Source organism: Anser anser (genome assembly GCF_964211835.1).
Source record: "Anser anser genome assembly, chromosome: 3".
Taxonomy (NCBI): Eukaryota; Metazoa; Chordata; class Aves; order Anseriformes; family Anatidae; genus Anser; species Anser anser.
Genome location: NC_139722.1, coordinates 117,225,493 through 117,248,833, shown reverse-complemented (window position 1 = coordinate 117,248,833; position 23,341 = coordinate 117,225,493). Strand labels below are relative to the sequence as shown.

At 35.1% G+C, this 23,341-nt stretch overlaps 1 protein-coding gene across 5 annotated transcripts in view; it reads left to right on the top strand.

Moving 5' to 3' along the window:
* The window catches only part of USP34 (ubiquitin specific peptidase 34), a 129,956-nt gene that overhangs the window by 69,747 nt on the left and 36,868 nt on the right, over positions 1-23,341 (top strand). For 4 of the 5 annotated variants that reach the window (XM_083829697.1, XM_083829698.1, XM_083829695.1 and 1 more), the window contains exons 28-42: positions 1,996-2,096; positions 3,539-3,748; positions 4,373-4,498; positions 5,226-5,348; positions 5,486-5,569; positions 5,789-5,875; positions 6,889-7,089; positions 8,435-8,517; positions 9,875-9,915; positions 10,914-11,038; positions 12,055-12,207; positions 13,340-13,444; positions 14,549-14,604; positions 14,708-14,828; positions 17,151-17,334. In XM_083829697.1, the coding sequence (XP_083685823.1) occupies positions 1,996-2,096; positions 3,539-3,748; positions 4,373-4,498; positions 5,226-5,348; positions 5,486-5,569; positions 5,789-5,875; positions 6,889-7,089; positions 8,435-8,517; positions 9,875-9,915; positions 10,914-11,038; positions 12,055-12,207; positions 13,340-13,444; positions 14,549-14,604; positions 14,708-14,828; positions 17,151-17,334 (1,800 nt within the window). The remainder of the gene's footprint in view (positions 1-1,995; positions 2,097-3,538; positions 3,749-4,372; positions 4,499-5,225; positions 5,349-5,485; positions 5,570-5,788; positions 5,876-6,888; positions 7,090-8,434; positions 8,518-9,874; positions 9,916-10,913; positions 11,039-12,054; positions 12,208-13,339; positions 13,445-14,548; positions 14,605-14,707; positions 14,829-17,150; positions 17,335-23,341) is intronic. The other variant, XM_083829696.1, reaches the window with a different exon arrangement.

The window sequence follows — 23,341 nt, the reverse complement described above, 5'->3', positions numbered from 1 at the left end:
TAGCTGATTTAAAAAAAAAAAAAAAAAGTTGTTTGGTCACAAGATCTCTGTGAATTACAGTTCAGTGTATTGACTGTTAGACTTAGAAACCTCAGTCATTCTGCATCACAAGAGACATCTTCTATAAGGCACATGGTGCACTCTTCTGTCTCAGTGACCTTAACTGTGTTTATTTAAATATACTAGTAGTGGTAAATCTGTGACAAAAACAAACAAACAAAAAAGTTCCTGGTTAGGAACTTGAAATGGCTGTCATTCCATTAACAGAGGTAGAAATCAAAACAGAGTTTATCAAATTTCGGTAAGAATTAAAATCCTTTTGCTCAGGAGTACAAATTTTTCTCTCACCTTTTTTTTCTAGAGCTAAATCTTCCTGTCCTTAATTAATTTTTATTTGTTTTCTCAGGTTTGTTTTTATCTACCACAAAATTCTGTTGAGGTCCCAAAACTTCTTATAACATCTCTTGTTTATTTGAAATTTACAGTGCTGTGAGAAATGTGAGATTGCTTTTGTTTCTCACTCAGGTTATTTCCTGTATTCTTTCTTCTGAAATCTGTTACTGGTTTGCTGAAGTGCAGAAGATGGTAGATCTCTGTATTATTTTTATGGATGATGTGTTTGCTCGCCTTTAGCTGTTTGAAATTATTTTGCCTGACTGCATTGATAAGTTTTCAAAGCAGCCTGCTGGGGACAATGAGAACAGTGAGAGATAAAATTTTATGCCCAACTCCATATAAAACCTTGATGGTTTTATTGTTCACTGATGTGACTTTGAAAGACTACCAAATATCCAGTTTTCACAAGAATGTCTCACAAATATTTTGGGGTGCAGGATTTGAGGATCGTGTTTTTGTCTGAGATTTCCATTTGTCTGGCAGTCAAAGCTGCTGCGTTCACATCTGACTGCAGTGCTGTCGTATGGAAAAGTCAGCACATGTGTGTGTATCTGCTGTTTCTGGGAAGCATCACCTGAATTTATTGTGTGCACACAGCAGCAGTGACTGTGGCTGCAGATTGCAGGTGATGCGCTTTCAGCAGTTACCAGAGGAAGAATGCTGACTGTGTATGCGCTACACTGTGCTTGTTCTTGAGACAGGGAGAGAATAAAGTTTGATGGGTTTTTTTTTTGGTTTTAACCCATGTCTTTGAGTACTATGTTTCTATAGGCAAATAACGTACTGTTTTGAAGCATTTTCAGGCAGCACAACTCTGAGTACTTCCTAGGATCTCTGAAGGAGGATCAAAAAAATAGGCTTTTCTGAAGGACCCTCTTTGAAAACCCAGTGCTGAAGTGTAGTGACAGGGTAGGGCAGCTCTTCATTAGTCTGCAGGATCAGTGCCTAGCATCAGGAAAAGCTCTGCAGATTTTAATCCACAACAAATATCTTTGTGCACTGTAATTGGTGATTAGAACTATACAAGTATTCTGGGATTATAAATTCATTGTAAAATGCACAATGAATGTATATCTGTGGTAATAAGGTTTCTTGCTGGACTATCTGCATCAAATTAAATTCTTGATCTTTTAATTGTTCAGATTTGTTCAGTGTTGAGAATTCTGTGGACGGTATTCTGAGTTTCTCCTTTCTGTAGTATACAATATCTTCAGTTCCAACTTACATTTGAGTAAGATTAATTATTTTGTCTTTTGCTTTTGCTGTCTTTATCACAGGTGTGTGATACAAAGCAATTTTGTCGATGTTCACAATCATTTTCCTGCATAGTATAACTTACTACAAAACATGGAAGTCATGTTTTAATCTGTATTGTAGACACTTCTCTCTGCGAGATTGGGTGAACTCTTACTGAAAATGCTGTTTTTAAATACATGCAAGGAACTTTAGTTTAATGTAATAAGCAGTTTTCATAATGAAATAGCATTGAGTTTTTGTCTGGTTTTAATTGCTGCTGAAGGATGTACTATTAAAAATGAATCTTAACAACACTTTCATTAGAAAATAAAACTATAATTTATTTTTTTTTTTAAATTGTAGGTGGTCTCATGGGACCTGTGAGAATGATTTCATCTGGGCATGAACTGACAACCGATTATGATGAAAAAACGCTTCACGAATTGGGTTTCAAGGATATGCAGGTATTACCAGCATATAGTCACCAACAAAAGTTGCTTGATATGTTGTCTTTTTTTATGCAGCTGCTGTGTGTGGTGATGGCAGAGGGCACATTTTTCTTTGGGAGCATCCTACAGTTTTCTGCATCTGGTTGTTTCTTACTGTCCAACATGTGCCTCCTGTAAGCTCAAAGTAATACTACCTGTCCTTTCTGCTGTTGTCAGTCTTTAAAATGGTTAATAATTTTAAAAGCCCGATTCTGGTTATGCTAACTGATCTGAAGACTCGAGGAGTAAAAGGAAAATTTCATTTTTTTTTTCATTCATCAAGGAGAATGAAGGACCAGTGAAAACAGCATTAAGTATCCACATATTGTCTGAACTATTCCACAGTAGCAGTGACTAGCTCTCTTTTTCCATGGGTTAAATCTGAAGCATGTTATAATGCTTATTTGTAATTTTTTATTTTTATTGAAGTTTACAGAAGACTACAGTTTGGAAAAGCCTAGTTTGATTTGTCAAGCCTAGTTTGATGTATGAATGACATCGTGACTGCTTTAGGGAGGTGGGACTGTAACAGATGCCAGCTGATCATCACATACCTTCTTTCAGTCTGAAGGAAAACTAAGCTTATACCACAGAAGGATTATTGCTGACTGATACACTTACATGTGCCATTGTTGGCTGTTAGCACTTGTAGCAGTTAATCTATTTTAACTGTTGATGTTCCAAATTGGATGATCTATTGGACTACATCTTTGTTTTTTCACTTTGCTAAATAAATCGGGTTGATACAAAAATGAAAACAGACTTTAAAATACTTTTTTAGTGTTAACATAGGTCACTACAGAATCGAGCTATGTCACAGTCAGATGAATTCTTATCCTTGCAAAACTTGAAGAAACAGTAACATTCCGTTTCAATGGCTGGGCATGGAGGTGGTAACTAGTCAGCATAAACATTTCATCTGAGAATTGCTTTCTACTATGTAGTTATGCCAGCATAACAAATCTCAGCTTTTCCAACTATGCTGATATTTATGCTGTTATACCCTCTCTAGCATACTTCTGGTCCTTTTAGACAATTTATCTTATTTTTCTTCTGGATTAGCTTTTGTGCTATTTTATTAGTTTACTGAGAAGTCAGACTGGTACTAGAGGCTTGCCAGCCTGACTAGCAAAATAAGGGATGGACGGGGGAAAAGGAAACAGCGGTATCTACTATAGCCAAAGCAAGCAGCATATGCAACTATATCATAAATGTGTTAAGTGAAAGCAAAACCAAGCTTTAGTTATGGCAGTTGCTCAAAATGATGCTCAGTAAAAATTTGACATCACAGGTATTGATTTATCTTGATCATTACCATTAAGGTCTTAATTTAGATACTGCTGAAAACATTCTGTGACTTTAGCATATGCATTTTTAAAGCTGCCTCTCTCTTCCTCATTGTTTCTCTCTGTTTCTAGATGGTGTTTGTATCCTTGGGAGCACCAAGGAGAGAACGTAAAGGTGAAGGCGTTCAGCTTCCAGCATCTTGCCTACCTCCTCCTCAAAAGGACAACATTCCAATGCTTTTACTATTGCAAGAACCTCATCTTACCACCCTTTTTGATTTGTTAGAGATGCTTGCCTCTTTTAAACCTCCTTCTGGAGAAGTGGCTATGGAAGATAGTGAGGTAATTTAGAGTAACTTTATTAGAATAATTACATTTAAGTCTTAATTTATTTTTCCTATCTAGCTTATTTCTTGTCTTCTGTATGCAGTTGCCAGATATATTTGTTGTATTTATATGTGTATTCAATTTCATGTGTGTTATGGTCATTATCATGATCTTTCAGATTTTCGTAACATTGTTATGATATCATTCAGTGTATCCTAAATATTGTAGAAATTCTAAAGAAATAATTTTCACAAAAGAATATGGAGTATTTAATTATGGTGACTAATAATGGGAATTGGTTTGAAGAAAGGTTAGTAAAAGTTTTATTGCAAAAACTGAAGTTATATCTCTTATATGCCATCATCAGCTTGTGTGAAATTAAATAACCATTAGTATATTTTAACCGGTAGATTATTTTTAAGTTTTACTTACACTCAAATATTTCATAATATGTTATAGACTATAAAGATAATGGAACTTAGTTTCTTCCTGGTTCGAGTGAGACTTCATGGTCTGTTGATGGATTTGCATTAGATAACTTCTCAATTAAGAATAAGTAAATTTTTGGACTTTAAATCTTAGCTAGGTTATTTTCACTAAGAAATTCACAGTAAGAATAGTTATTTTATGATTTGTCAGAGTGCAAGATGTGAAGAACTCCATCTCCATGCAGAAAACTTATCCAGACGTGTTTGGGAACTGTTAATGCTTCTACCAACGTGCCCTAATATGTTACAGGCATTCCAAAATATTTCAGATGAGCAGGTACAACAGATTGCTTGTTTTACATTTTTATCTTTATTATACATGGATACTTTAGTGTTTAGTGTTTTAGTTGAATTTTCCCCAAAGAAGAAGAATGTTAAAAAGTATGTTAGTACATTTAGACACAAGTAAACCTGAACTTAACAAATGAATAGTGAATGCTAGTTATCACAATCTTCTGGTTTGAATCAAAATAGTACTTTCTTCGTCTGCTGCCTAGTGTGTATAAAATATTTCAAATGTACTGTTTCAGTTTAACATCGTGGGTGTTATGATAGCAATCCTTTTTGTGTGTTTTTTTTCTATAAGTTCAAAAGATGGCCACTCACCTACTTGTTTTGTTGCCCAACAGAAGGAAAGTTTGCCTGTTTTAAAGTTCTTGAAATAACATATTATTGTTCTTAGCTATTATGTTTCTTTATAGACACACTGAAATTTTGCTGGAAATTATAATTCATCCAAGCAACATTTGGCTTCCTGTACTTTAAAATTGTGTATACCATAGCTTGTAGTAATGTCAGCGGTCTACTCAAATTTCACTGCTGCATTCAAATTATTCAAATTGTTATTCATGTATAGAAATATGTTCTAAATAGTCTAATTTCAAATAATAGGTGAAATTAAAAACTGAAGAACTTGTCCATTTACTTTAAAAACCCTCTCATTGCCTTTCTTAAGATCAGCATTAAATTACGTTAATTGTTTTCTGTCTTCTTTATTTGCTAAGGGTAATGATGGCTTTAGCTGGAAGGATCTTCTGCGAATAAAAAGTGCCCATAAACTTTTGTACGCCCTGGAAATTATTGAAGCTCTGGGAAAGCCCAACAGAAGGATAAGACGTGAATCTACGGTAATAGGGTTTCTTGCACAAAATATGTTTTTTCTATGAACCAAAGTATATATTGATAACTTGGTTTATAGTATTTTTAATCTTAAACTGTGTTTTTTGTTTGTTTGTTTTTGTGACTTATACTTGTTTGTCTTTAGGGAAGTTACAGTGATCTTTACCCAGACTCAGATGATTCAAGTGAAGATCAAATAGAAAATAGTAAAAACACATGGAGCTGCAAGGTCTGATTTTCCTACAGTATTTTGTGATACATATTGTTGTTTATCAAAAAAAGATGTAAAATGAAAACCCATTTGAAACATTATCTAAGGGTTTCTGATCTCAAATTTAAATAGAATATTTTAAAGTTCTTCTGTGTTATCAGGCCTGTAGATCTAACTGAAGTTGGTGATATTTCTGCATTTGCTTTTTCTCACATTGGTTCCATAATATACTTACAGTTTGTTGCTGCTGGAGGGCTCCAACAATTACTTGAAATTTTTAATTCTGGAATCTTAGAGCCTAAAGAACAGGAGTCATGGACTGTGGTAGGTGATTATTCACCCTTTTACTCCAGAATAACATAGCTGTCCTTTATGAGACATACATATAAAATTGGCAACAGTTTCTCAAATGCTAAAAAGACAGCAGGCATACCTTTTATTAAAAGGTTTTGACAGCAGGCATACCTTTTATTAAAAGGTTTTAAACAGATTTTTATGTATTTGTTCTAAAATATATTCAATGTTAGAAACAAATTGTCATTCTTTCTTACTCTGTTTATAAGCAAAAGATTGCATGATGACTTTTATTGTTCTGTCCAGAAAACTTGGACATCACCATGAAAATAATTACAAATTCTGCAACTAAGTGCCTTGTTCAGGTCACTGAACTTAAGCAGATCATTTATGTATATAGGTGTTAGACAGTTATCTTCTCCATGTGTTGTTGTGAAATGGTGCTCTTTTTTTTGTTGTTGTTAATTTTACTCTCACACTGCAAGTTTTGTTGGTGGAGCTGACCATGTGTGGTGTTTGGCCATAGCTGCACAGCTGAGAGCCATGCAAACTGATCTCAAGAGTTACTAAATCCATCAGTGGGTTTTGTCTCTGCATATGATATTATAATACAAAATGTTATTTCTGACGTACTATCTGCTGTCTCCTCGTGGTTAAACGTATTCAACTTGAAAGTACTTCTGTATACCATACCTACTACATTGTGCCGTAATTAATAGCTTTCCCTGCATTGCATTCAACTGTAGAGCTTAACCTCCTATACTATTTCCTCTGTGGTATTTCATGCACGCAATAACAGAATGTCTTGAAATGCCCCTGTTAATAGGACTAGATAATAAAAATGTCCTTTTTGTAAGAAGTAATTTTTTTTAATACCTTTCCTCTTTAGTGTCTTTTCTTGTGAGGTTTTGCCAGTTAGAGTTCTAGTTGTTTATCCTTTGGAGCTTACTTAAGCTTTTCTTGTCAAATTCTGTAGTAGACATAGAATTATTTGTAAAATAAATCCCAGCAAAAAGAAAAATTCATTTCCTTCTTATTCACAGTGGCAGCTGGACTGCCTTGCTTGTTTGCTGAAGCTGATATGCCAGTTTGCAGTTGATCCTTCAGATCTGGATTTAGCTTACCATGATGTCTTTGCCTGGTCTGGTGTAGCAGAGAGTCACAGAAAAAGAACGTGGCCAGGCAAATCAAGGAAGACTGCAAGTGACCATGTGAAGGGCCTTCATATACCTCGTTTAACAGAGGTAAGAGATAAACAGTGTGTCTGTTTTGTGAACTTAAATGACTCCTTTGTTGTGTGAAGCTTTTATTTTGGTAATAAAATAATATAGTGGCAAAGTTACTAATATTAATCTATATGCTACATACTGTTCTCTAAAATATAGTTTAATTGTATTTGTTTTAAACCTGCCAATTTTAAAAGCTGGAACTGAAAGCTTTTTTGATGATTGGTGAGCATGTGAAATGGGAATTTCCGAATACCAGTGCTTTATTCCTATTTCTTACATTTTGTTTTCCAAATTATTAATGCTGTTTTTACGGTAACCTTTCGTACTTGCTGTCCTCATCCTCAGCAAATACATTTTTGTGTCCTTTAGTGCACGCTGAGTGTGAAGTAACTTACTATACTAAGGATATCTGAGCAAGCGTATGATAAAACATACCTAAACGTGTAGACCTTCCTCCCAGATCCTTGCCTGCTAATTTCCAAATATAGGCCAAGCCTGATATTTAATCAATAGTATTTTGTCATCAGATGGCTAGAGATACATTCACTGTAAATTGATTGCTCTTGGGCACAGGACCAGTTGTGATTGCAGGAAAGGGCAGATTTGAACTGTGAGCTGGAGCCAAACTTCCCATTTGTCGTTGTTACACAAGGAAAGACCCTAACTGTTCTATAGGGATGAGGTATTTTTGACAAAACAAATTTCTAAATTGCCAAAGCTGATACGATACAGGGAAATTATTGAATGTATTAGCTTTTTTAATTGTCATCAATGAATATTTTTGATTGCAGTGGATTTGCTATCTAAATACTTTAAAAGACTTCTTTCTAAAGTCTTTAAAGACTTTCTATTCAGACTTCTCAGATTTGAAAATTGTGTATAGCCTGTCAGAGGCTCTTTTTAAGATTAATAATTTAAGTGAATGTGTAGTCAGTCAAATGTGTTGATCACAAAGATACAAGCAAAATTTACACATCCAACTTCACCCACAACATTGTCTCCTCAAACCTATGATTTTAAAAACAAAGTTAATGTTTGTGGTTTTAAGAAATACGCTGTTTTTTTACTAAAATGATTGAGAAAACGATTGATATTTCTATTCAGTTACGTTGCCTAAGAGGAATAGAATGAAATTTTAGCATCTAGGTGTACTCAGTGAAACACAGGATTTTACATTTGCTTTAATAAAAAACAGAATATAACTTTCAACTGTAGAGATGTTATCATTTCTTTTGCTGTTCCTCCCTCTACACAGGTGGGTTTTTTTTAGATTCACACAGTGTGTATAATTTAAAAAACAATCAAAAAGCTTGTTGTTATATTAACTGGTCTTTTTTTCTTTTGACTTCAATTTTTAAAGGTGTTTCTTGTACTTGTCCAGGGAACCAGTTTGATTCAGCGACTTATGTCAGTTGCTTATACATATGACAACTTGGCACCTAGGTACAATATCTTTTTATTTTTGTTATAAAGCTTATAAAGTGTGCACATTTTCCTTGGCTGTTTTAAATAGAATGAATAGCTTTTTCAGTTGTAGTTCCCATTAACATCCATATCAGAAATTTAAGTATATAGGCATTAGATTTGCTTTTCTTAGTCGCCTCTTTTTGTAGTTAATCCACACTTATGAATCATGGAGAGAACTCTCAGTGGTCATCAGCAATAAAGCAATCACTGGACTAAACAAATTGCCAGAAATAGTAATAGTAATAAATAAATAAAATAGAAACAACAACGACAAAACCTACATGTAAAGTAATTAATCACCATAGAATCCCTTATATAACCAGTTGCTCTCCGGGGTATATGACGTGGAGCAACAAGATGTGTACAGGATGCTGTCAGAAATTCTCGTACCAAAACTATTTCTTTGTTCTCTTTGTAACAATTAGCATTGTCAATTTCAAGGGAATATAAAGGAAAATTTGAAATAAATTCATTTTTAAGCTGCTTATTTATCTGCTGTCTTTGACTTATTTTCCCCATCCTAATGACATTATTTCTATTGCAATTCCCCTTCTTTTTATAGTTAGTGTGCATGTACTGCAGGCAAAATTTTACTTTCAGAAAATGGTTATTAGTGATTTTTGTCCTTTTTGCCTTTTTTCCTGAGAAAAGCAATTCTGTGTATGACTGTATAGGGACAGAGTTGGACTGATCCTGGGGAAGTCAATTTTTTGACACATTCGGTGTTGTAGAATTACTTGATTCCAAATAAGGTATAATGTGTTTTACCATATTTTTAAAAGATTGATAACGATATTTAGAGCATTTCCAGCCAGGTCTACAACTGTGCCTAAATGTAACCTCTAGCTGTGTTCCAAGAATAATTTTAATTATATACAATATGTTTTCCATTTCATAAACTTCTACTGCCATTTTCAAAAATGTAAGTAAATAAATACAAGCATTTACAGTATGTCTTAAGTTCGCAAAGATTTGTTTAAAGTGTGGTTCCCCATAACAAATGCTAGCTTTCTTCTGTATGGGTCTGTTCTTGGTTCCATTGTATATCATTTCTTTCTTGGATAATATAAAGGGGTTGCGGTTATTTTTTCTTTACTTTTTATCTTGTAGTCAGTAAAGCTTTAGGGGGGTGATTTGAAGATCCTAATAGCTTTATAAATATTGCTAATTTTGAGTACTGCGAGAAGTGAATCTTTTTAGGATTACAGTATTAGTTTTCTTCATAGGTACTTAAGAATAACTTTGTTCTTACTGGCATGTGCTTACATTTCTAAGTGGTAATCTGTTATGATCTGTGATAAAGTTCAAATGGCTTTATCTTCTTCCTGTTCAGGGTGTTGAAAGCTCAGTCTGATCACAGATCAAGACACGAAGGTCAGTGCTGCAAATTATTTGTATGCTATGAACTAATAATATTGAAAACATATCGAAGATAACAGGTTATGTGTTTGATTTATTCCACCGTTAGTATGCTATAAAATAGTGTACCTTGATAGCTTTAGGGCTGTTACAATCTGAGTGCTAAAACACAGAGGGGTCCTAAAAGACTTGCATGGCTTTCCTTCTCTGGTAATTATTTATATGATTGAAGTTTTGTACGGTAGCTATGCCTTCATCTCCAGAATAGCTGTTTTTGATAGGAAAACCAGCAGTATTCTTTTCTGAAGAGCAGAAGATATATGTAGCACCATAATATAGTCACCAACAGTCACCTTTATTCAGGTTTAGAAAAATAATTCTGGGCCCAGAATTCCTTGGAGATCCCCAGTTCAGCCTTCCTGGGGAGGATTCCTACAAAAGGTCTAAATGGCCTGTGTCAGGTTAGGTTTGTATGAGAGTAATTGCCAAAAGTACAGCATAGGTGTGCATAAATATAGGTAGGTCTCCTAAGCTTGTGCATTGCCTTTGGTTTTTTTTCACTTTTATTCTGGCCTACAGATGTTCATGGCTATGAACCTGAATTCTCAGTATGCTATGCATCACATACTAACGTCTTACTCTTGGCTGTTAAGAAGAAAAAAAATCATGTGCTAGTTAGTCCGAGGAAATGTTCATGTTAAGAGCTGATGCAACCCATCTCCAAAGTACCAGCTCACTACTTAGGAATGAGAGATGCAGAAAGGGGTTGTGCTCCGGATTTTGAGTATTTAGTCAAATTAAACTGATCAGTAGTACAATGATCAGTATTTAGTAAGCGTATTTGTGAAATTCTGAGCTGAGGTAGTGGCTTATGTGTCAATAAGGACTTAGTCTTGTACGTTAAGATAATTAAAGTAAATGTCGTTTGTGCTAGAACTATGCAACCCTTCAACCTAGAAAGCTTATTCTGTTAGAATTACGATACGATTTACTCTCATCTCATTTCCTATTAGTTACTCATTATTCAATGTGGCTCTTGGTGAGTTGGGCTCACTGCTGTTCCTCGGTGAAATCCAGTCTGGCAGACAGTGATCATTTGCAAGACTGGCTAAAGAAGCTTACCCTTCTTATTCCAGAGGTATGTTAAAGGAGAGGTTGTCACTAATTTGTGCATAATATGGAACGAGATTAAGTTTGGTTTCAAGCTTCCATTAATTTCAAATCATGTTGTTTCCTGCTAAAAGTAAGCAGGTTCTGACTCAGTTACTTGCAGTCCTGTTTAAGAAATAATCATTTGTAGTAAAAATACTGTGTAAGATGGCACATTTGTGGTTGAATGCAAACCAGTTTATAAACTCCCATCTTTGTTCTTAGCTTTTGTTTGAAGGTAATTCTTTTGTTGTAATTTGTTGGAAATTCTGGATGATGCCCTCTAACATGGATTAATCTAAATATACTTCTGCCATTGTGTTATTTTTTCAGCTGTACTTTTTATCACAAAATGGGGTGAATAAGAGTTGAAATAAACATGTCATCAATCTTTGTCTAGCTTTAAGTAAATTTTTTTTCTAATGTAAGACAAACCTGGAAATTGCATAATATGCACGATGGATTATTTATTTATTTATTTGCTATCTATTGCTTAAAGGTGCAATATGGACACAATGAGGTGATTGTTATTATCGGTTAATTATTACTCAACCACAGAAAAAACATATGTACTGTCTCCATTTAAAAACACTGGAACTAAATGAGCGCAAACTTCTGAAGCTGAATTAGAGATAGTCTAGATTTTTTTTTCATAGGAATAAAAGAAGATAATTTTTCTAGTGAAATTAAATTAACCATATAGTTTCATATGCGTAAGTATAGGTTCCAGCATCATATATATGTTCCTACTTTGCCCAGATGTGGTATTTTGGGAGCTGGCTGTAGTCTTTACTATAGAAAATATGTAACTTGGGAGACAAGGCTTTTTTGTTACAAGGGTATCTTCAGCATAGGTGTTTTTAGACATATTCTGCCTTGATAAACTGGTAGACGTTATGAGAGGAACTTAAATATGTATATATGAAAGGAAAGTCAAAAAAGAAAAAAAAAAGAAAAAAATTAAATAATGTGTGCAATAATTTTATTTATTTATTTTTCACACAGACTGCTGTTCGCCATGAGTCATGCAATGGTTTATACAAGTTATCTCTCTCTGGTCTCGATGGGGGAGACTCAATTAATCGGTCCTTTCTGCTGCTGGCTGCATCAACATTATTAAAATTTCTTCCTGATGCTCAAGCTCTGAAACCTATTCGGGTAAGAACTTAAGAAATTACAAGACTTTATTAAAGATATATTTTAACTTACTTCTGTTAATATAAAGGAGAAAAATGGTAGCACGTACCATCATTATGTGTGACATACTGTTTCTGATCCGCTAAGATGTTAAGACCTTTGGTTTAGACGATTCGAGAAGCTTCACAGAAGTTATAGCTGTGATGCTAAAGTAATTGATACCTTGCCAGTGCTTGGAGAAAAGTAGAAAATAACATCTTGAAAGTGTTGTGGTTCTGGAATTTTAGCATCCACATAAGATGCTGTTAAGGAATAACAGTTGTGTTTTCAGTAAATGCCCCATCTTCCCTTTTAAATGTAGGCAAGTCCATAAATAAATCAGTAAATAGTTTTATATTTGTATTTGTTGTTGCAGGTAAGCATTAGTGTTCCCCAGTCAGTTGTTTCTGTTTTTCTCTTGGGGTATTATTGTCCTCACAGTTTCACTAAATAGAAGAGATTCTAGGGATGGTGCCAAAGCTACTTTCACACTGTTAATGTATGGAGATTAATAGAGATGGTTTGAACTAACCTGGATGATTTTGCCTAAAGTCAATTAGGAATTGTAGACATACCAATGCATATCAGAGAAGGCTATGCTCACTTCAGCTACTGTAGATCTGAAGAAGACCACTTGTATGACTGTGAAGCGTGAACCTTGATTTGGGGGAGATTCTGAGAAAGAAAAAAAAAAAGGTTGCATTAAAACAATCTGCAGAAGATTTGCATTATTTGACTAGTTTTCAGAAGAGTTCAAAATGGGATTTTTACTAACACATGTTGAACTGATATTCATGCAAATTTTCTTTTGCTTTGCCCAGTCTAATATTGAAAATTTTGCAATTTGCAGTTCCGAGTACAGATTTAATACTATTGTAAATTTTATAAGGTTCTGGCACATCATCCTGACAGTCTTTCAAGAGAATGAATAAGTATTTCAGAAGAAAAACAGAACATGCAGTGTTACCATTGTAAAATTCATTGTTCTTGTAAGGAGCTTATCTTAAATAGGGGCATGTAGAAAGTAATGTTCTTGTAACCTTGCATTTATTGCACTGCTTTAATACAGTTATTATTACAGTTAACAAAAGCAATTTTTTCTTTTTTTTCTCAGATGGAGGATTATGAAGAAGAACCAGTGCTACGACCAGGTTGTAAGGAATATTTTTGGTTGCTGTGCAAACTGATTGATAACATACATGTCAAAGATGCAAGTCAGGTATGTTTTACTTTGCAGTCATAAAAATGTTTGTGTTTTTAAATATCTGTATTTATATAACTTTTTTCATTGAGCGTGAGACAATTTTACTTAATATATAGTGAACTGCTACAAACTGCTCTCGGAGCATTCCCTTCTCTTGACTTTTGCCGCTGCTTAGTGTTTTTAGTAGCTCATGGTCAAAGGAAGCTTCAGATACACACCCTGTAGAGTCAAGAAGGGAGGGTACATATAATGCACAAATAGAGGGGGCTATGTGAAGTTAAGAGACGTGAGTATTGGAATCATTTAGGAAAGATTGACTCTTGGTAATTTCAGTGAAGGAGGAGGTGAGGAAATATCTGACATTAACTGAAAGAGATGAGAAAAAAAAATCAGCAGCCAATTAGCACAGGTCAGAAAAAATATTCACCCTTTTGAAACATCCCAAAAGGGTTAAAATTAACTTTTTAGGCACCTTCTGCAACTATGTCTGCTGGCTGGACGTGCTACGTAAGTGTCTCTAGTTTATTTTCAGTGCCCTGGCAGGAGTGTGGGAAGGGAAGGAAGATAAAGCTGTAAACCTTATTTCTGTAGTGTTGAAAAAAATCTTGTCTCCTAACACCTGATGGTCCCAGTAGAGGCAAAAATTTTGGCTCCTCCATCTTTCTTCCACTCAGTTTCCTGCCATTTCCATTTTATTAATTGAGTCTCTCAGCTAGGCTACAGTTTTGCATAGTTCTTCTGCATGTTGCTTTCAAGCTTCTAATGACAAGCTTCTGTGTGTTCCTGTGAGAAATAACAGTTAAATATTTAAAATAGTAGTATTCAATTTTTTCAACATGATAGAGATAATATATTTTTGGGATCTGGAATTGAAAGAATAACTGTTACTTTATTTGAACTGTACATCATTGATTTTAAAAAACAGTTTTATCACATTTATAAAAATGTATTAAAATACTGTTGCAAGAACATTTGAAAGAGTTCTAATTGTTCCTGTTTCTTTGTGTACTATAGCAAATTTCCATCCAAAAGAATAACCATAGTTTCAGGCTGGACTTCTAATTCATGACGTACATAATTTTTTTCCATTTATATACCACTTTCTTTTTTTTTAATCAGACCACACTCCTTGATTTAGATGCACTAGCAAGACATCTTGCTGACTGCATTCGGAGGTAAGGTTTAGTAAAGTAATTCCATCTGTAAGTTGCATTAAATTTATTGTTAGTGGGACAGACAGAGTTTTAACATTTCTTTTATATGTATGTATATATATAGCAGAGAAATCCTTGACCATCAAGACGGTAATATAGAAGATGATGGACTTACAGGACTGCTTCGCCTTGCAACAAGTGTTATTAAGCACAAACCACCTTTTAAATTTTCTCGTGAAGGGCAGGTAAGAAAAGGACCCTGACAGAGATCAAGACAAGGTCATATCTTTTTACTGTAGTTTCTTCATTACACCTTTTTACCTAATATTTTGATTGCAGGGCTCAATACATGAGAGTATGTCATATTTCTAGCCCTGGGTGATTGATGAAAACATGTCACATTCCTTAATTGATAAGTAGTATGTACAGTCCCTTCCCTTTCTAACAATATTTAACTTCAGGATAAAGTTCTTACATCCTAGAGATTTTATTTATTTTCATTTCTTATGTCTGATTTTTTTCAGAACGGATCAGTATTAACTACTTTAAAATTTTTTAACAACAGCTGCTTTTTGACTGTATCCTGGGACAGTTGTGATCTAAAAGTAGCTTTTAAGCTCTATACCTACCTAGTGGCAGACACGTGTAAAAAGAATACTGCAGTTCACCTGTCCACAAAAAGATCCACATGATCTTTTTCTTCCCTGCTCCAACATGTCAGAATTCAATCAGACAGTGCAAATACAAGATTAAGAGTATTAATCGGAAAATGATAGATCCAGATCTCTGACATTACTTCTTTTCTAGTCTATGAGACTGCATTTTAGGGTGGCTGGCGTGCTAGGACACCTATTTGAACACCTATTTGAAAAGGCTGCACCACAGCACGAAGCTGTAGCCAATAGCACAGTCCAAAACTCCACATACTGGATACAGCTGGTCTGCTGATGAGCTGTAACCATCACCTGGCAAATATGGTTAGGAATGGAAACCAGTCAGATTGCTGCCCCATGAGCACTTGTGGTGCAGAGTTACTACCAAGAAAGCAGGTATCCATTTAATTTTAATTTCATGCATAGTGGGATTAAAATATAACTCCAAAGCGTGGAGAAATCTGGAAGAGCTTTCATTAACTATTTTGGCCAGGAGGAGATATTATTATTAATAATAATATCATATAATATACCCTCAATATTATTCAGACATAGACGTGACTGTATTTATAATATTTCATAATATTTCATATTAGTGCTATAGGAATTTCTCTATACATTGGAAAAAGACTTTTTTTATGGTGTTTTTTTTGTTTGCTCTGCAGGAGGCTATATTTGGAAATATTTAGATTTTATTTAGATTTTACTGCAGCCTGACCTTTTAACATAGGGAAATCCAAGAAGAACATTTCTTTAATTACAGTCTAGAAGTTACAGAACGAAATATAATAGTTGTACTGGTAGCTGTACTTTACAAATGGGAGAGAATTCTATCCCTAAAAAAAATTGAAGAAGAAATCATGTAGGGAAAAGACAAAATGAAGATTCTGCAGAGGTAAAGGATAGAGGGTTTATTGTCTGATCGTGTAGACTACTGCAATGATACACTACTAATATGATTTAATTACAATTTGTTAAGATTGCAGCCATTTTGTTGATGCAGTGAAGTGTAGGAAGTAGATCATGTCATTGGGCCTGGGCATAAAGGTTTTGAATGAATTGCTGATTGTCTAAGGGATTTTGCTGGAATACCGATTTCTAAATCAGTTAAATTTCTTCTTTCACGTTCTGTCATTATACCACTTGGATGACTAATTAGTAATGTTCACTTAGTAGCTGAAAGGCTGACGAAAGCCTTTCACCATCCTGTACTTCTATGAACATGCTATAGCTTCTGGAAGAATATGACTACCTTTTCCTACAGACCTAGATAGATTTTGATTTCTTGTTGTCTTAATATTTTACATTTGTTATAATTTTATTGAATTAAGTTGACAAAACAGTACAAAGGTACTGAATTTTAGACGTACGCGACTCCACTTTTTAGTGTATTAATCTGGAAAGAGAAATATAAATAACAATGTGTTACGGGTCTGTCATGCAAAGGCAACATGACTTGGTACAGCTGTGCTGTATGCCTTTTATAGTTCAGTTAATATTCCAACTGAGTAACAATACCCACATATACTTGCAGTACATATGATACATAAATCAGTGCATGTTTTATGGTTAATTAGTGATTCATAAAACTCAGACTAGTGGAGTGATTATGTACTATGAGAAACCAGTCTTAAATTTATTAAAAAATACATGTGCATGGTTTGTCAAATTGAATTATCAGTCATGAATCAAGCATAATTTGTCATTCTTTTTCACTGGACATGTTTCTCTTTAGGCTCTAATATAAATAAAATTGTTGAAATTTGCAATTTAAAACTTGTATATGAGTTAGAAAGTTCTATACATGATAGAGGTCCAGGAAGTATACAGAAATTGCTAGAGGATTGGAAGAACATGACTGTTTTTTAAGGATGTGTTCAAACTGCTAAACCTGCTGATGGAATTGTTTTACAGGAGTTTCTGAGAGACATCTTCAATCTTCTGTTCTTGCTGCCAAGTTTAAAAGATAGACAGCAGCCAAAATGCAAGTCACATTCTTCAAGGGCTGCAGCATATGACTTGTTGGTAGAAATGGTGAAGGGGTCCGTGGAAAACTACAGGCTGCTCCACAACTGGGTTATGGCACAACATATGCAGTGTAAGAACCTTCATACATATGTAGCTTTTGAGTATTTTGTGGAAAATTAGTCCTTTTGTATTTTCTGTTCATTTTGGTTGTTTTGAATTTTTGGATTTATCAAGTTCAGTAAAGTAAATGGAAGGGTAGCCATTATATGGACTCCTTCTGAAGACTGCATGTTTGCAACAGGATTGCTAGCCACCGTTGTGAACAGCACTGCAATTGTGGAGTTTGCTTTTCCTCCTGAAGTACACCATAAGTGTCTTCATTTAATAACTGGCTAAAAATAAATAAGCATACATGTTAAGAATGCATAGGTAGGAACAAGGAAAATCAAAAAGGACATTGCATACTTTTTGGCTTAATCTGGATAGCCACACTTTCCAAATGTAGTGATAAAGACAGACATTGGTCCCACTAACAGTACTTTTAAAATTACCTTTGTAGCTCTGCTAGTTATCCAGCATCACTTAAAGAAGTGTCACAGAGCAGATGTATGCATCTGTTGTTCACCTAGCAAAAGAGAGAAATTAATCACGTGTAATTTTCTGATGATCTGTTCTTAAATTCTACCTACTTAAAGGATGCGGCCCTCTCAGATGACACCAATACATAGATAGCATTGTTAGAGTGGATTTTACATGCTTCATTAGCTTGTGCTGCTTTGCCTTTTTACATGAAGAAATATGAATTATTTATACCTAAACCAAGGTCCATAAACCACGCTGACTAAAGTATTGACTCCTAACAGCTCTGTCATATTTTAGGAGTCTCTAATATCTCTGTAGTTGACTTTCAGTCTGTACCCAGATGTCTGCATACAGCACTAATACAATTTTGTTATGCCTCTTGGCTTTCATGCTTCCTGTTTTTTGGAAACTCAGTTCCTATGTAAAATATGTAAATTACCAAAATCTGAAGCCAGTTAATATTTTATCTTTGATTTGCAAATTCTTATTATGCATTTTAAGCTTGATAGATTTCCTTTTACATGTCCAGCTTACATTCTGGTAACCTGATGATTTGTAATTTATTATAATCAATTGAATTGATTTAGTGCCTTTCAATTCAGGAAGCAAAAGAGAAATCTGATCTTAATGTTTTGAGTTCTGTAGTTGTATGCCTGAAGCCTTCTAAAAAAAAGCCTCTAAAATGTCATATGCTTAGGGAAAATATTATGAAGAATATGATGTATGAAAATACCTGATATTTGTGTGTGCTGTGAGTGCATCTGCTGCTGCTGAGCCTGTCAGTATCTCTCCAGGTGCAATCATCCATTTTTTTACAGTCACTATTTTTTAACTCCAAATCCCAGTAATTCAAGCTACTGAAATTTTCTGTAACATTTACCAGTTACTACGTTCTTCCAAATATTCTTCTCTAGATTGTTTGTTCCTTTCTGAGTTCTCCAGAATCATATGGTCCATTCTCCTTCTACATATTCAGTGTATTTCAGTTTCGTGAATGTTAATCTTAATACAACTGGCAGAGTGCCGTTGTCTCTTTATGTGCTACTGACCACAGGACTTCTGATACCTCACTTGTTTTAAAGTCTTCTTATTCCACTGATGTGAATCAAAGACTCTTAAAACTGGATTTTTCCTCGTTGCTTATCTCTGTAATCTAACTAGTCTTTTAAAATCTTAGTCTTAGGCCTGTTGTGCCATTTTACTTAGGAGATGCATTAAGGAAAATGTTAGTAATTTCCATCCTGTCTTTGGTTTTAACATTTTGGTTTTGTGGTTCACTGGAGAAATTTTCGATCCTGCAACTTGTACAGTTGTCGTCATCTCATCTGACCAGTTGCTGTCTTTTCTACTCTACCCTTTTTTCTCTAACCCCTAACCGATTGAAGCCAGGATGCTCTTAAAAGATTGCTTTAATTTAGTGTAGCAATGTAAGGTACAGTTTTCAAAATGAAATCGTGTTTTTAAAGGATATGTAGTGTATTTTCCTTGGGACAAAAGAAAGGATTTTAGGGTTCTAATTAAAAATGAGATGTTAAGACTCTATTCAGGCAGTCATATAAAAACATACTACTGTGTACTGTTCTTCAGACTTGAGCTAGTAATGTAAAGTAGCTGTAGTAAAGTTTTAACTTCAGCAGCATTTTTTGGAAAGTTTCCAGTAGTGTAGGTCTCTTTACTGACGGATGCAAAAAGATTAATGTGCGTGCTTTTTTCTGACTTGACAGCATTTACAGCCATATAGCATTTTGCTGTGTTGAACCAGGTGGTGAGATTTACCGTTGTGTACATCATTCCCAAACATACAATTGTAAATTCATTTTCCTTTAACTTTTTGGCTTCTCTTTCAGAAGATTTGATCTCTTCTCTTTAGTATGCCAGTCCGGTTCTTTGAGTGAGGAAGAGCATCTTAGCCAGTACTGTTAGTGGCTTAAACACCTTTATAGATAAGGTGCTGGCTTACATTGCCACCTGGTATGCAAGTATTGACCAGAAGGGATGTAATGTTCTACCAGCAATGTCCTTGTCCTCAGCAGAGGTGAATTGTCCTGTAAGACCATGTCCACGATTAAAAAAAAAAAAGAAAAAAGGTTAGAATGCATAAATTGATTGAAAGCAGGTGGAGAAAGAAACTTAGCTGTATAAAATGGGAAGGAAATAGTCTATAATTCAATGAAATGATGTCCCTCCTAAACCAGCACTCCTAAAGGAAACATGCAGTGTCTTCATGAATTTTCAGCAATTTTCAGGAAATTAACTGCTAAGAAGCTGATGTCAGCTGACTTTTGTCCTTGCTTTTCTCAACAGGGAGGGCTTACACTAAATGCAGACTTTGATCTTCCTGGAGACGGGATTTAGATACCCTCTATTATTCATAAAATTTATTGTAGGGTTTTGGGGTTTTGCTTTCTTTAAAGGCCAAAAATAATAAAAACATTCAGTTCAAGGGAGGAGAAAAAAGACCAGCTGCCTTGCTATCTGGGAAATTCTTTAAGATAATATCTGATGTTATGTTTGGAGCAGAAGCATGATCAGAAGGTGGAATAGAGAAAAATGCACAGTCATTGAGGGGAGAGAAATTAATTTTACTTAAAGTAGAATGTGACTGTTGCAAGTTTGGTTACAAGTTCCACATTTCTTCCTGAGAAAAGGCAGTTTTCTGTAATGACAAAGATGAATAATGAAGATAAGATATAAATGAGGCCAAATTTACCTTTCTAGTTAAGATCCATATGGAAAAAGGAAAGCATTTACTATCACAATGAAGGTAGTCGCTTAAAAGTCCCAGGACAGAGAAAATAGGATCCTCCTGAGAAATTTCTTGTAGAATTTTTGAAAGCCCTTTGTCATATATAAGGGGGAGGAAGATACTCCAGCTATTCTCATGAAGTATAAAGAAGTCGTCTGATTTCTCTGTAATTAACACTTGATGAGCCATAAGCAGAGCAATAGGTGTTGAGTCTTTACATCAGAAAGGGTGAAGATGCTGCAATTTAAGGATTTTAGTTAGGTGAAGGAATTTTGTGTTCTTCTACCACGCTAATGACTTTCACTGGGAGTTTAAACGTTGAGGAGAGCTTTGTTTCAAGTGGCTGATCAGGCCAATTTAACCAGGTAACGTTAGGTCATGCTGCTGAGATTTGTTAAAACATGAGAATTAAAACTCTTCCCTTCCCTACTTGAAGCTGCAGGGCTAATGGTAGTTTTGATGCCAATGCCAAAACGAAGATTACAATAATTATTTGTTGTGCAACAGAACATCCTGTGGGTCGGGTATCTGAGGATCTGTTTAGAGGATGCCAGATAGTTCCTTGAAATTATAGCAGGTAGTATGGATTTAGAAGAATACTTAATAAACCTTTAATCCTTGACAAAGTAATTAAGGCTTTAAAATTTGAATCTTGAGTCCACATAGCTTTCGTGGATTGTGAAAAAAAAAAAAAGAAAAAAAAAAAGAAAGAAACCAAAAACCATGACACCTAGACTACTCTTCCCCCCCCCCCCCTTTTTTTCTATATATCTGAACAGAGGTGCTGAATTACTTGTAGGTCGTTCTACATTTTTGGAGAATGACATCCTTGGGAATGAATAACTAAGTTATTGTAAGTTTTTGTGTCAAACCTCTTGCATACCAAGGAAGACAGGCTACAGTGAATATCTTTGTACACTAGATTAGCTCCTCTCTAATTTAGTGCCTGTGTCATCTAGTTGCTTCTGCAGGTCAAATAATTATTTTCCGATTCTATTCTCCTGTGTGAGATATGGAAAGGAAAGTCTGTCAGTGTCTAGAAGCAGTACGAATCACTTAAAAGTGGTTTGTGTAGTCTGGATGCCATCTTCTTGAGTGGCAGGTGAGAACTTTCCCATTCTTCCTATTTCTTGGCAGCCATTTCAGAGCAAGGCTTACTGAGAAGAGTCTGTCAGACTTGCTTAACTTGTCTAGTGCCATGCTGTTTATGAAATAGATTGTTATGTCTGGTGTAAAATAGAGAGGAATAGAAAACTTACAGGAAAAGAAAATGTCTTCTCAATCTGATTCTTTAGGCAATTCACTTCTTGCTTCCGCTATTTTTCTTACAGATTACAGATTTCTTTGGCTTTCAAGTGCAATAAGAAACATTCCTTTACCTCCTGTAAAAGCTGTTACCAAGTTTATTCAAGCTTATGTATGGCCAAGCACACTTACCTCTGATAAGCATCTACCTGTCTTTGGTATTGGTCAAAAAGATCTTTTGCTAGCATGGCGTCCGTTATAGCAGATACCATTCTGAAACCAGCTTCTAAAAATAAAAGTCTTGCTTCACGTGGGGTTAGCTCTGATAGCAAATGTGTGTTTTGCTATGTGAAAAGAAGGCTCCCTAACTTAAATCTCTGGGTGCAGAGACTCTGCTTTGCTTTCTTTCAGTGTGACACAGCAGTGCACAGGAATGGGTAGGGGAAATGGCAAGTAATTTTGTGTGCTGGGGGAATGACAGGGGTACATTTGGGAGTCTGTAACTGTTGCACATTACCAGTTACCAGTACGTTGTCACTGCTACTGGTTTACGCAGTGCGAGTGTTGTGGGGGAACGAGCGTTCACTATGGTTGGCAAAAGAGCTGCTTTGGTTCCATTTTAATTAAAGCTTTTGCACAATTGTGTAACAGTAGCACTTATTAATATGCATAACGCAATGCATTTAATGGGAAAATAAGGTGGACAAAAAGAGAATTGAATGAAAGATGAGGGAAGGAAGCCAGACTAGAAGAAGAAAGAGCTAATAAACAGAGGGCTGGGGGAACAGCATTGCAGATTTAGAATGGTTTGGGTTGGAAGGGACCTTAAAGATCATCTAATTCCAACCCCATAGAACGAGCAGGGCTAAGCTCTTAATTTAAGAAAGCTCACTTCGGCAGAAAGCCTGGGTTTTTAAAGCCTGTGCATCACTTTTCACATCACCTGTTAGCTGTCACTGGTCAGAAGACAGAATTCTAGATAATAGTGTAGATAACAGGGTTGCCATGAAGTTGCTACAGAACAAGAGTAATTTTTTTAAAATGCATTTCAGGATAAAATATTATGAAAATAACTTTCTTATTTATAAAAAATGTATAGCAACCACTGTTTAGAAAATGTGGATGCTCTTGATGTTCAGTTTTAAGGAAGAGGCCAGAAGACCATTCATTACTCCATGTATGCTACCCCTAGATCAACTGCAGGAGCTGCCGCTTGCCATGAATAATGCACATCAGAGCACAGCATACTCTTGTAAAAGTACCAAATCATTGCAATCCAATGTAGTGTGTGCTGCCACACTTTGTTACCCAGAGATTGGAGATGAAATGCATGGAACTGTGTTTCAGGGTACCACCTCTCACTTTCTCAGGGGTCTGTCTCACCTTTGTAGAGGCATCTAGAAAGGCTGGCTCATGTATCCAGATGCTGAAAATACTTTCTTGATGTACCGATAATGCATTTTCTTAAAGAGCAGGTACAGTCTGGCTCATGTTTGAAAATACAGAATGCAGAAACAAGATGTATTTCATTAATGTAAGCATAAAGCTTTGAAATTCATTTATG